The 14,586-nt window shown below is 37.9% G+C and overlaps 1 protein-coding gene across 18 annotated transcripts in view; it reads left to right on the top strand.

Moving 5' to 3' along the window:
• SSX2IP (SSX family member 2 interacting protein) overlaps positions 1 to 11,032 on the top strand; it is a 42,913-nt gene extending 31,881 nt beyond the window's left edge. For 11 of the 18 annotated variants that reach the window (XM_027114196.1, XM_027114192.1, XM_027114189.1 and 8 more), the window contains 3 exons: positions 2,197 to 2,311; positions 2,795 to 2,960; positions 7,208 to 11,032. In XM_027114196.1, the coding sequence (XP_026969997.1) occupies positions 2,197 to 2,311; positions 2,795 to 2,960; positions 7,208 to 7,385 (459 nt within the window). In that variant the 3' untranslated portion in view covers positions 7,386 to 11,032. Of the gene's footprint in view, positions 1 to 2,196; positions 2,312 to 2,794; positions 2,975 to 7,207 lie in introns of all 18 variants that reach the window. The other 7 variants (XM_027114194.1, XM_027114190.1, XM_027114195.1 and 4 more) reach the window with 5 other exon arrangements.
• The last annotated feature ends 3,554 nt before the right edge of the window (positions 11,033 to 14,586 follow it).

Raw genomic sequence — 14,586 nt, 5'->3', positions numbered from 1 at the left:
CATACCTCCCATCTACACTTTCTCATTTACATATGATTTCTTCATAATATTTTTACTTTTTGAAGCTACTTTTTAAAGAATTATTTCTCCTGGTTGACTTTCTTGCTTTAAGTAAATTTGTTTAATGCTTCCATTTCAGGTTTGCTCAACTTCAGACAGTACAGGTTTATCCCTTGTTGCACTGCTCTTACCCTTCGGTTCCCCATGTTTTGTCTGTGATATTAGTTTCCATTGTCAAGGATTATCACGTTTATATTCTGTCTTTTAATACAATTCAGGTGTAAGTACTTTGTCTAAGATGGAGACTTAAGAATTAAAAACCAGACAGAACGTTGGTAACATAGTGATTATGTAAATGTTATTCATTCTATAGCCAAGTAATTTTTTTGGACACATAAAAAATATTCTGTTATTAAGATTTTGCCACATGGAGGAAAATCTTCCATGTATCACTATGTAGTAAATACTTTGACTTTCTTTGTAGCTTCCTTTATGATTTCCTGAATCAGATTCAACTTATATCTCATGTTATAGTCTCTTTCTTCGGTTCCTTTTCCAATTTGCTGTATTACTTTCTTGAGTCATTTTCTCATAAGTAGTGTGTGAGTGAAAAATATTCTGAATTCTGGAATATCCGAAAAACACATTCTTACTTGATTGGTTTGGCTGGATATAGAATTTAGTTTTCCAACTTTTCCGCTCACAACTTTTGAGTTATTCCATTTCTTCCAGTGTTTTGTTTTGCTCACGAGAAGCCTGGCTGTTATATAACCTGTATTACTTTGTAGATACCTGTGTTTTGTTTTTCCCCCTCTCTGGAAGCTTTTGGAATTTTATGTTCTTAAGAGTTCTGCAGTTTTACCAGGAAAAGTCTGGGTAGCTCCTTTCGGCCTGAAGACACTATATTTCTTCAGCTTAGGGATATTTTCTTCAATTCTGTATTTTTTCCTTCTTCTCTTGCATTCTGGAACTTCTGTTAGACAAATGTTTTGCCTTCTGACTACATCTATAGATTGACTTTATGTCCTGAATTCAGGAATATTTTCTCACTCTTATCTTGGGCATCACCAACCTGGTATTCAGCAAAGGTCAGTTTTATTATTCACTTCATCCACTGAGTTTTTATTTCAGAATTTCTCTTTTAAGTTTTCTAGTGTCCTTATTTTCTGCTTTTTTTTTTTGGTATACCATTATATTTTACAGATATTCATAAATCTGTCTGATAATTTTTGTTATTTGAAAAAAAAGTTTATCTTGAACTGTTTCCCTTGGCCAGTTCTCTTTATTTATCCTGGCCGTGTTTCTTTTATGCTGTTAGTTTTCTTCAGATGTCTGGTGATCCATGATTTTGTATTAATATTTATGAATGAAAGACTATACGTTATCTTAAGTAGCTGACATGACCTTCCTCTGTAATTACAAAAGCCTGTGTCATCAATAGCTATCTCCCTCAGGAGGCAAAAATAGTTTGCCCCAGCATTTCCTCCTGTCTTCTGGGCTCACCTGTGTTTCTGAGCCCATATCCCCCCGCCACCCCTGATGCTACTCCAAGAGATACTCTTGCTGCTTTGCATACCACTCCCCATTCTCCGCCTGAGACTCTGTCTGCCTCTGGTCACTGAGGACAGTGGGGCCAGTGAAGGATGGGAAGGATGAGAGACCCGAGGGGAGAGGGAGAATTCAGGATTGCTAATTAGCTATTCAGGAGGAGGAGGTTTGACATAGGCCCGAAAGCTGCTAGTACTGGGAGATGGTTGGAGGATGAGATCAGTGCTTGATGAAGTCATCTCTCTTTTTGTTTTTCAAGTGATTAGTTTACAGTGGGGTAAATGTCAATTTTTCTGTCGTTTGTAATCTTATATTTACCATGTTTTGTGTGTTCAAAAGTTATGCTCATATTCCATATGTTTAAAGTTATGCTAACATGCTTATCATTTTGTGTTATACACTTGAATTTATTCAGAATTGATGTGAAAATAGTAGTTGGCTTGTCAGGAGACACAGGTGAATTTTTATTTTTTAAACATAATTTTCTTAACTGAAATTTTTCTTAGTTTTCTAGGGTTAATTCCTTTGACTAAATATATAGAGATAATCAGAGAGCAGACACAAATAGCTAGAGAAATCGTGTGAAATGGCAATTGTGTGAACGTTGAAGTATTGATCGGTATTTCTTTGGTTTGCTTGTGATGGTAGAGAAAGGCATTTGAAGAAGAAAGAGCCAGTTGGTTAAAGCAACAGTTTCTAAATATGACTACCTTTGACCACCAGAACTCAGAAAATGTGAAACTTTTCAGTGCCTTCTCAGGAAGTGAGTACTTCATAAACTCTTTAATCTGAAAATGCATGTAAATAAAGTACTGTAGATTATTATTAATATATAACTTTAGCAGTCACCAGTAAGAACTCTCTAATTGGAACTAAAAATTAACTTTGATATTTTATTTACTGGAGTCAAAATAGAAATGACAGAAGGACTCTGCATACCCAGAGCAAATTTTGTTGTGAATGTAATAATGTCAAGTTTTGAAAATTCACAGTCTAGAAATAGTTTTTAAACTCGATCCTTCTAAATGTTTGTGGACTGTGCATAACAAAGATCACCAGATTACCTAGACTAGACTCAAAGGGCCACAGTGGATATTTAGATTAATTTGTTCTCTCACACCTCACTTAGAACTGCAGATGAATCTAGTCTAGGACCCTAGTTAATTACCTTCACTATATTTAATGCTTTTCCATATGTAGTGCCTTTTTTCCTTCCTTTCTTTTTCTTTTTTTCTTTTTTACACAGGTTCTGATCGGGACAACCCTACAGTACACTCGAGGCCACGGCAAAAGAAGCCTCACGGTGCGCCTAGTGGGTCTCCAGTTTGCACGTCTAAACTTACTAAATCTCTTCCTGCTTCTCCTTCGACTTCAGACTTTTGCCAGATGCGTTCCTGTGTATCTGAATATAGGTACTGGTCTATAGGTGATCTTCTTACATACTTGTTAAAGTGCTAGAGTTGCGTTGCAAAGGAAAAGTTGGCGTGTCTAGGAGGAGCAACAGTAGAGAGTCTGGAGAGGAATTGAGTAGACTGACTCATTCATTGTACAAATATTTATTGGCTATCCATTATGTGTAGACACCTGTTAGGTGCTGGGAATACAGCAGTGAACAAGGTAGCTCTGGTCCCTGTCTTCTGGGAGTTAAGTCATATAATGTGATTCTTTTTATTTCACATGTAAAATACAATTTAAAATACAATCTTATTTCAGGAGTTACTTAATAATTTAATTGTATTGAATAGAAGGATATTGTTTTGATAGTTTCTGTAGAGTACCTATTTTAGAGTTTCTTGTGGTGTGCCCATTTTATTGGTGTGGAAGGACAAGGACCCGAGAAAAGCCCCCTCCCCTTGACTGGTGAAGAGGATCTGTGCCCAAGGATGACAGGGTAGACAGAGTTGCTCCCCACCCCCAGGAGAGCCAGATACTGCTTTTAACTGATGCATTGTGGTATTTTCCTCTGTCTGAAGTTGTTACATCATTTTCTAAGGTATAATATCAGTACTCTACCTCAGAGCCTATTCCAGGATTGATTTTGAACTAAGCAGATAGCACCTTCCTCGGGAAATAGAGAGGAGTAGCAAAGAGCAAAGGGACATGTCGCAGAGTGTGGTGGTGATCGCCCTCCTCTTCACTAACGTAGGAGACAGTGGCACGAGGGCCTTCCCAGGTGCCTTAGAAAGCAGGAGCCAGGGCTGCAGCACAGTTGGCCTGTTGTAGTGAGAGAGAGACTGGTGTGGAGCTAAGTGCTGAAGACACCAGCTAGCCTTTGGACCGAGAATTGTGAAATAGATAATTTTTTTTTTTTTTTTTTTTTTTGCGGTATGCGGGCCTCTCAGTGTTGTGGCCTCTCCCGTTGCGGAGCAGAGACTCCGGACGCGCAGGCTCAGCGGCCATGGCTCACCGGCCCAGCCGCTCTGTGGCATGTGGGATCTTCCCAGACCGGGGCACGAACCCGTGTCCCCTGCCTCGGCAGGCGGACCCTCAACCACTGCGCCACCAGGGAAGCCCGAAATAGATAAATTTTTAAACAAAAATATGAAGTTTTAAAAAAGGACAAGGCACTCTCATTTGTAGTTGGCCTTTAAAAGGATTAGGACTCTAAGTAAACACTGGGGGGCAAAAAAGGAGCTGGGGGAAGAGTCCTCCAGGCAAGTGTAGGAACCCTGAGGCTGGACACGGGTGTGTTTGTGGATGGCGAGTGTAGTTAGTGAGCACGACCAGGAGGTGTGAGGGTGGGAGGTAACATTATGTAAAAGTTCAGATGTATACACAGGTAGAGGGAATGAGGTCAGGGACCCTGTGTACCCATCACCCAGGTTCAGCAGTTACCAACTCACAACTAATATTGTTTATATACAGCCCCACTCTGCTTGTGCTCCCACCACGCACTTGAGATTTCATTTGTCAACTATGTTAGTCTGTACTTGTAAGTCGGATATTGTTCTAAGGGCAATGGAAAAGCATTGGAGACCTTTTAAGTGAGATAATGATTTTTTTAAAAATCCAAGATTTAAAAAGATGACTTCATTTTGGGCTTCCCTGGTGGCGTAGTGGTTGAGAGTCCGCCTGCCGATGCAGGGGACGCGGGTTCGTGCCCCGGTCCGGGAGGATCCCACTTGCCGCGGAGCGGCTGGGCCCTTGAGCCATGGCCGCTGAGCCTGCGCGTCTGGAGCCTGTGCTCCACAGCGGGAGAGGCCACGGCAGTGAGAGGCCCGCGTACCGCAAAAAAAAACAAAAACAAACAAAAAGATTACTTCATTTTATTATATGAGAAACAGATTGTAGGAGCACAAGCCAGGAGAGCCAGTTAAGAAACATTAGTGGAGTTGAGGTGAGAGATGTGGTAATTTGCACCCTACGGTCATTACATGAAGACAGAACTGTGCTGGGATTTAGGCTGTGTTTTGCAGTTAGAGCCAATAGGTTGATGTGTGAAATATGGGAAGTTAAAGTTTGTTTAATTTACAATCAAAAGATAATATAAACTCAGGGTATGTTCTTACATAGAACGTTATTGAAGCCCCCAAATTTGACCAATCAGAACTCTGTGTATAGATTTAGACAGACATTCTGCTCACCATTTACAAATACAGGCAGCCCTCGGAGATGTTGCAGATTCAGTTCCAGACCACTGCAATAAAGCGAGTATCGCAACAAAGCGAGATACTCAAACTTGTTGGTTTCCCAGTGCATATAAAAGTCATGTGTGCACTGTACTGTAATCTATGAAGTGTGCAATAGCATTATGTCTGAAAAAACAATGTACGTACCTTAATTTAAAAATACTTTATCACTAAAAAATGCTAGTTAGTCTGACAACCCAGGGTTGCCATAATCCTCTGTTTGTAAAAAAAAAACTCAGTATCTGCAAAGTGCAATAAGTTGAAATGCCATAAAATGAAGTATGCTTGTAATGCATTCTGTACCTAAAAGAGAACATAGCTTAGTTGCCTCAATTATTTTTATGTATTTAAAATTTTTACTTTTTTACATAATTATTTTTAGTTATAAAGTATTTAACGTAAATATTCCTTGAAGACTTTGTTTTGTGTTTAATAAAAAGTCCAGCATTTAGTACCTACATCATAGGGTACTGTGAGATTCAGTACCAATATATGTAAAGCACTTAAAACAGTACTTGGTCCATTGTAAACCTTCAGTAACAGGCTATAAAAATAAAAATATATGTAAACAGAAGTGGATTATAAAAATGCTTTTCTGTTTCTTGTGTTCAAGAGCTACACTGAGCAATGTCAGTGGCATAGAAACAGAATTTTGGAGCTTAATGAAATTTCATTAAGCTATTCACAGATACTGGCCACTGAGGGTAAAACAAAAGAGTCATGTAACTGGTTATCAGGAGAGAAGCTGTGCAGCTTGACATCATCCTTGAAATTTTTAATTATTTGGTATATTTGGATTCCTGCTCCTAAAGCACCTTGGATCTGGGTTCGTAATAAGATTATGACAAAATAATTAGGAATGTTTGTAGCTAATTTCTACAGCAACAACCCATCATTGCTCCTTCACTGTAGAGTGGAATGTTACGTACGGGCTGTGCCTGGATTCCGTGCAAAGTACCTCTTGTACTAAGTTACGTAGAGAACTTAGTTCATCATTGATCTCATCTCATCTGAGACGGCAGGGATTCTGAATCTGAATTATAAGCAAGTTCCTTTTTTTTTTTTTTAAGCAAGTAAGTGTAAGTAAAATTGTCAATTATGTTTTTGGTTTAGCGTTTTAGAATTAAAGCAACTTAATTTTTTTTAGGATTGCCACATTATAAGGTTGAGTTAGTTAACCAAAGTCACACGAAAAAATGAACATTTAGGCAAAAGAAGTTTTGTGAAAAAAATTATGTAAGATATTCAGTTGATAAAAATGTATTGTTCATTGGTTCAATCCCATGATTTGCAAGTAATCATTTAACTAAATTTCCTTGTTTTGAGGCTGGTTGCAGAGTATACCTCAGACTGTATCTCTGAAGCTAGGGACTGTGTCTGTGTTCAGACACTTAGATTGTTATTGTCCGACACTTAAAGTTAATTGAGCATCATCATTAAGTGCTTAGTGTGTGTTAACTCATTTGGTTCCCACCCCAACCCTGTGAGGTGTAGGTTCTATTATTATTTCCATTTTACAGCTGAGGAAGCTGAAGAACAGGGAGGGTTAACTTGCCAGAAGTGACGTAGTAAGTGGTCCAGCTGGCATATGAACATAAACCATCTGTTCAGGGTCTGGACTCCTAACCACTTTGTGGCACTCATTAAATATCTGCATGAGTGAACGGATGGAGGATGAAAGCATGCATGAACAAATGGATGAGTGAAGAAGGAAACTATAAAGAGATTAGAAACTAGTGACAGAAAGACAGGGGTATGGGGAACATTAGCTTTCAAAACTCACATGGTCTCTATCTACCTTAGGCTCTAGTTGGGTAGCATCCTTCACAGTAGACTGAACAGATAAATAAAATAAATAGATGGATAGATAAAAGTGACCATGTTGAAACACTTCTGTGTTTTTGACCAGTGTGTCCTCAAAATTTACTTAGCATGAGACAAGGGAGTAATCAGATTTTAGACATTCAGGCATATCTAAGGTGTGAAAGGAGGAGGAGATGATGATTAAGATCTCCCTTTTCTTTCCCCAGCAGTTCTATCAGTGTACTAAATACAACCCCTGAAGAATCTAAGCCAAATCAGGTTGGAAGAGAATGTACAAATCAGAAGTGGAGCGTGGCATCAAGGCCTGATTCACAGGAAGGTTGCTGTAGTGGATGCTCCTCGACCCACGCAGATGCTCACATAGAGAAGGATGACTTACCTTAGACATGTGAACTGGGATTTTGTTTTTTTTTCATTAACATGTTCATCAAATTTCACATCTGAGTTGAAACAGGGTGTGTTATAAAGTCAATCATCTCTAATAATTTAAAATGGTCTGTGTTGTTTGTTTGGACTTCCCTGTCCCTCCCCCAAAGAGCTAAAATGTTAAATCTATTTAAAAGGATATAAAAGCTTTGGATATGTATTTTTAGTAACAGAAGCACCTGGTTCTGTGAATAAAGGAATGTATAAACGTCTGGATGCAAACAAAGCACTAGAATGAGTTTCCTCTTATAGGTATTAAAAATAGCACTTTTAGGAAACTGATTATTGTAAATGTTTAATTTTGTCTCATATATAGTTGGCATTGGAAGTTTAGCCTTTCCTTGAATGTATACTGTAGCTTTTTAACAAAGCAAGTTATATATTTATTATGTTTAGTGTGATTTGAAATACCCTCTTTCATATGTTTTAAATAAAGTGAAATTTATGTATGTTTTGTACATAGATATACATGATTATGTTAAGAGGCTTTAAGATTTAAAGATTTTACACATCCATAATTATAGTATTTCATGCCAATAAAATTTTTGTTAGTGATATTCTGTTTACAGATGTATTAGAGCCATTGCCACCTTATGTTTAAGAATTTTTTGAACCCATCTGAGCAATAAATACTGAAAAGGTATTCCATGAAGCCAAGTTCTTTAGATCATTAACATTACTAATGTTACATTTTGGAGATTTCTGTAGCATTAGGTTCTTTTAATATGCAGGATACTACAATTTTTCAAAGGATTATTGATTTTAGCGTAATAGAGGTAAGACAAGAGTACCTTTGGATGAAACAATTTAAGAATATTGGCTTAGGATATTTGGATGATAGAAGATATTAAGATATTTAAGATGTTTGGATGGTGATATTTTCTCTACCAGATGGGTACCCATACCGTAACACCTGTACCAGCAAAGGCTTTGTATAGTTGCCAGTAATTCTTTAATAATTTTTCAATGAGATATTTACTGATAAGGAAATCTGATAACATAAAAGCATCAGATTTTATAGTCCAGATATGATACTCTGGACAAACTTGTCATTTCACTTTCAGGACTGATTGCATGATTCTTCATGGTTGTTATTGTTATTATTATTGATAGTAAGAATAATGTAAGTGTGGGCCCAAGCACTTTCCTAGAATTTTCATCAGAAAGCTTTAAGTACCTAACTCTATTTGTCTCTGCATGTAGAAGCCTACACATACCCAGTCCTTGCTATAGGTATTGTAGTTTAGGCCCATCTGCCTTCCCATTTTCTAGCAGTTTAACCATTTGTATTCACTCACCTGGTTGTGGCTGTTCAGTTTAAATTTGTCATGTTAAAAAAGTACTTTTGTCGGGCTTCCCTGGTGGCTCAGTGGTTGAGAGTCCACCTGCCAATGCAGGAGAGGCCACAACAGTGAGAGGCCCATGTACTGGGGAAAAAAAAAAAGTACTTTTGTCATCCACTCACTCACTATATATATATAACTCTTTGGAGTTGCGTAGCAGCAGCCATTTTTTCAGGGTTAATAGCATATTATTGAGTATCTTGTAAGACATTAGTGAAAGTGCTCATGAGAAAGTACCACATTTATAGTCTCAAAAAGCTGGCTCTTGAGCAAAAGCAAATTAGTCACCACATTCAGCTTGGTGCATGCCCCTTTTTTACCATTTAAAAATATTAGAAATGATGCAGAATTTCAGAAGTAGTACTGTACTCCAAAGGAAGAAACAGCTGTGATATCGTTCTTTTGCTACTGAGCAATAACGTGATCAAAGAAAAGCAATCAAATTTTCTAAATAGGCAGTGATACATTTGTCAAGAATTGGGGTTTTCTTTTCAGGGCTTTCCATGATATACTTGGCTAGAAACAGTGTTCTAATTTTTAGAGTAATCTCTTTTAGGAATATTGCATTCCACAATGATGAATTTCTACAAAGCAGCATCAGTTTTTTGTTTTTTTCATTTTAAAGTTGGTTGAATTCTCATATTGGAGAGAGAAATTCCCTTGAGACTTACTTTGAAATCTAAGGTGTGAAAGAAACAGTAAAATGAAAGCCAGGATCATTGTGCTTTTGATAAAAGATCTGCCAGTAGTTGTATGTTTTACTTAACAGCGTAGAGTTTGCTTTACATTCCGGCTCCAGTGATGATTCCTAGTCATGCTAAACTTCCTAGAATGTTGAAACGGTTTCCATGCTGGATAACTCCTGACTCCACACATAAAACTCCTAGATTTTATTTGCCTTCCCTCTCTAGGTGTTTGCAGTTTACTAGTAATACAGCCGTGCTGCAGTCTTGCATTTAGCCAAGATGAGGTGAGAGAGAACCATGTTCACTTTTGCTTGAAAGTCTTCCTGACCATTTTCAGTGTCTTCTTCTTTATCAGGATGCAGATCTGAAACATTCCGTGCCTTATTTGTTTTTATCCATTTTGAATTTTCAAAGCATAAAGGTGGCAAAGAAAATTTAAGAGATTTTATTTCCTACTCTTAAATGTTTATATCTTCAATTTATGATGAGAAACTTAATAGAACAATCCTACCAGAAAATTAAGATTAAACTTAATAAATAGGTACTTTCTTGTAGAAGCAATGTATTAAATGTGTAGGTTCACGGAGCAATCCATGGCAAATTGTTTTCCTCATGGTATAATTAAAATACTGTCGTTACTTAGAATTGCATTTTTCATACTTTTGCTGACCAGACTTGTTCATAGGCCTATGGTAACACTTTTTTGGGGGAAACATATTCCATAGTACATGGTGAGAAGGAGAGCGCCCTAGAATCCAGTTTTGACCTGCCCTGGTGGAGCGTTTGAAAACGCCCGGAATGCCAGGAGAGGTTTTGCAGTGTGTACGCGCGGAACGCTGTGAGCTAGCAAACCCCTTATGTGATTGCCCTGTTGTAAAAGTCTTGAACACCTGTTGCCTGATGTAAATCATGTTCTTATTTCTAGATTGGATTTAAACTAAGTATGGGTCTTGGAAGTCTAGTAAATATACTTCTCCCTATGTTTGTCCTTAATTTTTTTCATTCTTTTCATAAGCATATAAAAGTAACTGCTGTGTGTCAGGGCTTATTACTACCTTTTGTTACTGGGGAGGGAAAGACAACTAAGCATGCTCCCTGCCACTGAGAATCTCTGGGTTGAGTGGAAGACCAGCTGTATAAACCTAAATTGTCATAAACAATGGGAGATGCTGTTCAGACATTCGGTCTGGTGATAAAACTTGGACTCGTTGTTCTGCTCCAGGATCACGTATCCGTCTCCTAACAGTGACGTGGCAAGCTTCTAGTTAAAGAGTCTTTGCATTATTTCCTATGGGAAGAACTATGTAATTAATATATTACTGTTTTGTTTTTGTTGGGTGTTGGGTTTTGTTTTTGTTTTCTACAATCAAAATACCTGCAAAGCAGCATTAAGAATTTCTGCCCACAAGAACATGTATTATTATCTAATAGAAAAAGAATTTACAAAGATTTGGGCCATGTAGATAAGGATAATAAGATAGGTTATTCTAGTCATTTCTCTAAATATGTTTTTATCAGGTTGGATGTAGATTAAAGTGGAATGGACTGATTAAATTATTTGATTTCTATAAAAATACTTCACTTGACTGGTTGGTTTTTTTGGTTTTGGTTTTGTTTTTTTAACATTTACAAATACCTGATTTCAGAGATCTTAGGAGGTACTGTAATGCCAGTGATACATAAAGATCCTGGTAGAGACCCTCTTATATTTTAGATTCAGAAATACTTATACCTCATATGACGCTTAACCCATAGTAAGCACACAATATTTATTAATGAGAGAGATGAAATACTAATGAAACAAGTAGCACATTACTTCATTGGCATGAATGGACTAAATTTCAGGTCAAAATCCTGAAACTCTTCTTTCTCAGGAGGGCTAGGAGCCTTTTGTTTTGGTTGATTTCCAGCCCTATCTAGCTTGGTTCCTCGCACAGAGAATTGGAATAGAGTAGGCCATTCTACAGTGAAAAACACCAAACTTGTGTGGTTCAATACAAAAATTGAATTCTTGCTCATGAAATGACCAGCGTGGATTGGGCGGTCTGCTCGATGGCCCGCAATGTTGTCAAATCGGGGAAAGAGCAGACCGGCAGGTGATGGTGGATATTAAGAGCCAGATCTGAAAGAGACACGCACATTGCTTTGTCCACAACCTAGACGTACAGCCTCAACCTAACAACAAACGACTGGGAGATGCAGAAAATGAGGCTATTTGGTGAGCACTGACAGCTCTGCTACATAATGTGCTTGATGTGTTACTTACTTTAAAAAAAAAATAACCAGCAAAACATATTGCTCTGTGCAAGGGATTTTTTACTGATTATTTATTAAAGCTTCAAATCGTCTTAATTTTTGGAAGGAATGTATTTTAAGGCTTCTCTTGCCTTCTCTAACCTTTTTTAATGTTTAAGTGGTAATTTTACACGTTTACTAAGATATAGTATACTGAACACATTTTCTTTTGATTCAACAACCCTGCAAAATAGAATATTAACCTTCCTATTTTTAGAGAGTTGGTAACAGACTCAGATATCAAGGGACAAATGCAAGCTCACATAATTATAAGTGACAAAATCAGAACTGAAAAACCCAGATCTTATCATCCCTAAATTTCAACTTATTCCAGACTGCTGTAGTGCCTTTTGGTATGGCTTTCTGAGTGAAATTGTTCAGTTCTTAACCCATAATCTGTCACCCTGTCATCTCCAAAGGTATTGATTGTTTGATCCACATACAAAGCTCACCCTTGTTTTTGTTAATGGTGACCATGGCAGTCCTATTCAGAACTGAATCTCTACCTTTTCAAGTTTAGGGCATTAAGGATCTAATTGAGATAGCCAATTTAATAGCAAATAATACTCTAACAAAAGGTCACTGAGTAATGCCAAGATATACCTAGACAGCCTGCTTTTTCTGCCGTGTCTTTTGTTCTCTCGTAGTGTGTGACTACAGTCACAGTGACCAAAAACATTGTTTTGTCCAATGGTCCAGTAATCTTTTGCAGATATCACCATGAAAAATGAATGTTAAAGTAGTAGAATTAAGTAACGTGTATGAATATTTTTACTCAATTTAGAAAGAACAGCTGCTTGCAGGGCAGCTGGAGATTTTCTAGTTTCCCTGCTGTGTCTGCATTTAGATATTCCGTTTTCTTGTTTCTGGTTTGTCAAGACAGTTTCCTGGTTACAGTGCTCCATTAAAGCAAACCACGCCCCAGCCCAGTGTACGCATTAGAAAAAAGCAGACTTTTGCACGTTCCCTAAAGCCCTCAGACTGAGACCCCAGAACCTGCCCTCCATTCCAGTTCTCTGGACCCAATTCTCTAATATACCTGGTGTCTAAGCTGAGGCGGAAGCTGTCCAGCTAGGGATGGGGTCAGACACTGCTGGTTCTCAACCCTAACAAGTGTCGGCACCTAGTCCTCTCCAGCCCTTACGTGTGGTCATTACTTGATTACAACATCATAATTAACTTACCCCGAATACCTGTGGCTCTAACTCTTTCAGGATAACCTTTTTTCCTGATTTTATATCAGTGAAAAGTTTCAATGAAACAGTTCTGAAAGAGTTGCCCAAGAGTGCAATGCTTTTATGGAGGATCAACTAAACTCTTTTAGCCTTTTTCTTTATCAGTCGCTTTTACCTTGAGAAGTAACTAATTGATAGATTATTTTTGGTAGTTTCATCCCTTTTTAAGCAAAAGGAATTAAATAGTGAAAATCTCCATAGAGTATTTGAATTTAGTGAAATCAGACTTCCCCAAACAGTTATTTCTTCTAGGCTTAATGCCCTAAAGAAAAAGAGAAATCCGTCAACAATTAGCCATACAAAACAATGTCATATGTTAGTTCTAAGAAGCTATTTTGATCTTAAAGAAACCATGGGAAATTTTAACTGGAATTAGAAAATTCAGCTTTGATCCTTTATTTCTGACACAGGATTGCTCATTTTTATCAAAGGCAAAGATTTGAGGAAATGACAAATTCAGTTCATGCTTTTAATTTAAAATCTATAAATTATTGTCCAAACTGAGTTGTTTTCAGTAGTGAAAGGGGAGCTGTTCATAATGAGGCCCATACCAGAGGTGTAAAGTGGGATGAACGGTCACCTTACTTGTGGCTGAAGGCTCCTCCAAGTAACCAGAACTCTGACTTGAGTTTCGACTGTTGAACCCTAATCCCTTCAAAACTACTCCCTTTAATTCATGCCTCAGGTACGGTTTCTATCAATAAAAGATGGAGTCAGGTTGTTGTCTATCTTAATGTACAGTCAGTTCTCCTAAAACACTTGGTTTAGAAGTGCAACGCAAAAAATCAAACTTGTCCCAGGGTGATTGATACATTAGGGGACGGTTTAAGCATAGTGCAAAATTTGCATTTGCTAATGCGTGATTCTGTCTGTGAGAAACACCAGATGGATACGGAAAACTACCCCCAGCTGAACTGAGCTGGGTAGAGACACATAAACCACGTAGACACCTCAAATATCCACCAGCAACTTCAGTTTACCACGTGTGTTACAAGCAACACCCACCCCTATCTGGCATTACAACTTCCCCTTCCATTTCAGGCAACTTCCTGCCGCCACTTTACAACAACTCACAAGCTACAACCTACCAACACCCCTTCCATAAGCAAACTTCCAGTCTTTTCCAAGGTCAGGTGCCGTATTTGTTGTGGTATTTATGTGTTTCTTAACCATTTAACATGTATAAAACGCTGCTGCTTGTTTTATTAGGATTTTTTTTTTTGAGTCACTGATGAAGTTTTTGAGTGTTGTGCCCATAATCCTATTTTCTCCAAACCCCCTGTGCTATTTACTGTGCGATTTTGCACATGGTGGTCTTAGGAGTGCATTTGTTGTGTGAGAGCAGAGCTGATAGAAAAGAGCAGCCTTCTGTCGACTCATTTATAACTCAGACTGCTGGAGAGCCTCTCAAAATTCCATGCCAACTTCCCTCAATCTACACATCTGTGACACAATCAAACTGCTTTTTGTGGGTAGACACTTACTACATTTTAAACAGCCCTTGCTGTGTTCCAGACACCACACTAAAGCCATAATAAGCAATTTCTTTTATTTCTCCCAGCAACTTTATAGGTAGGAGCTATAGTTATACCCACTCGAC

This window comes from Aethalodelphis obliquidens, unplaced genomic scaffold, assembly GCF_003676395.1.
Source record: "Aethalodelphis obliquidens isolate GAN/ISIS:26980383/991018 unplaced genomic scaffold, ASM367639v1 scaffold13, whole genome shotgun sequence".
Classification (NCBI taxonomy): Eukaryota; Metazoa; Chordata; class Mammalia; order Artiodactyla; family Delphinidae; genus Aethalodelphis; species Aethalodelphis obliquidens.
The sequence above is the reverse complement of the archived record's forward strand: the minus strand, read 5'-3'. Positions and strand labels throughout refer to the sequence as shown.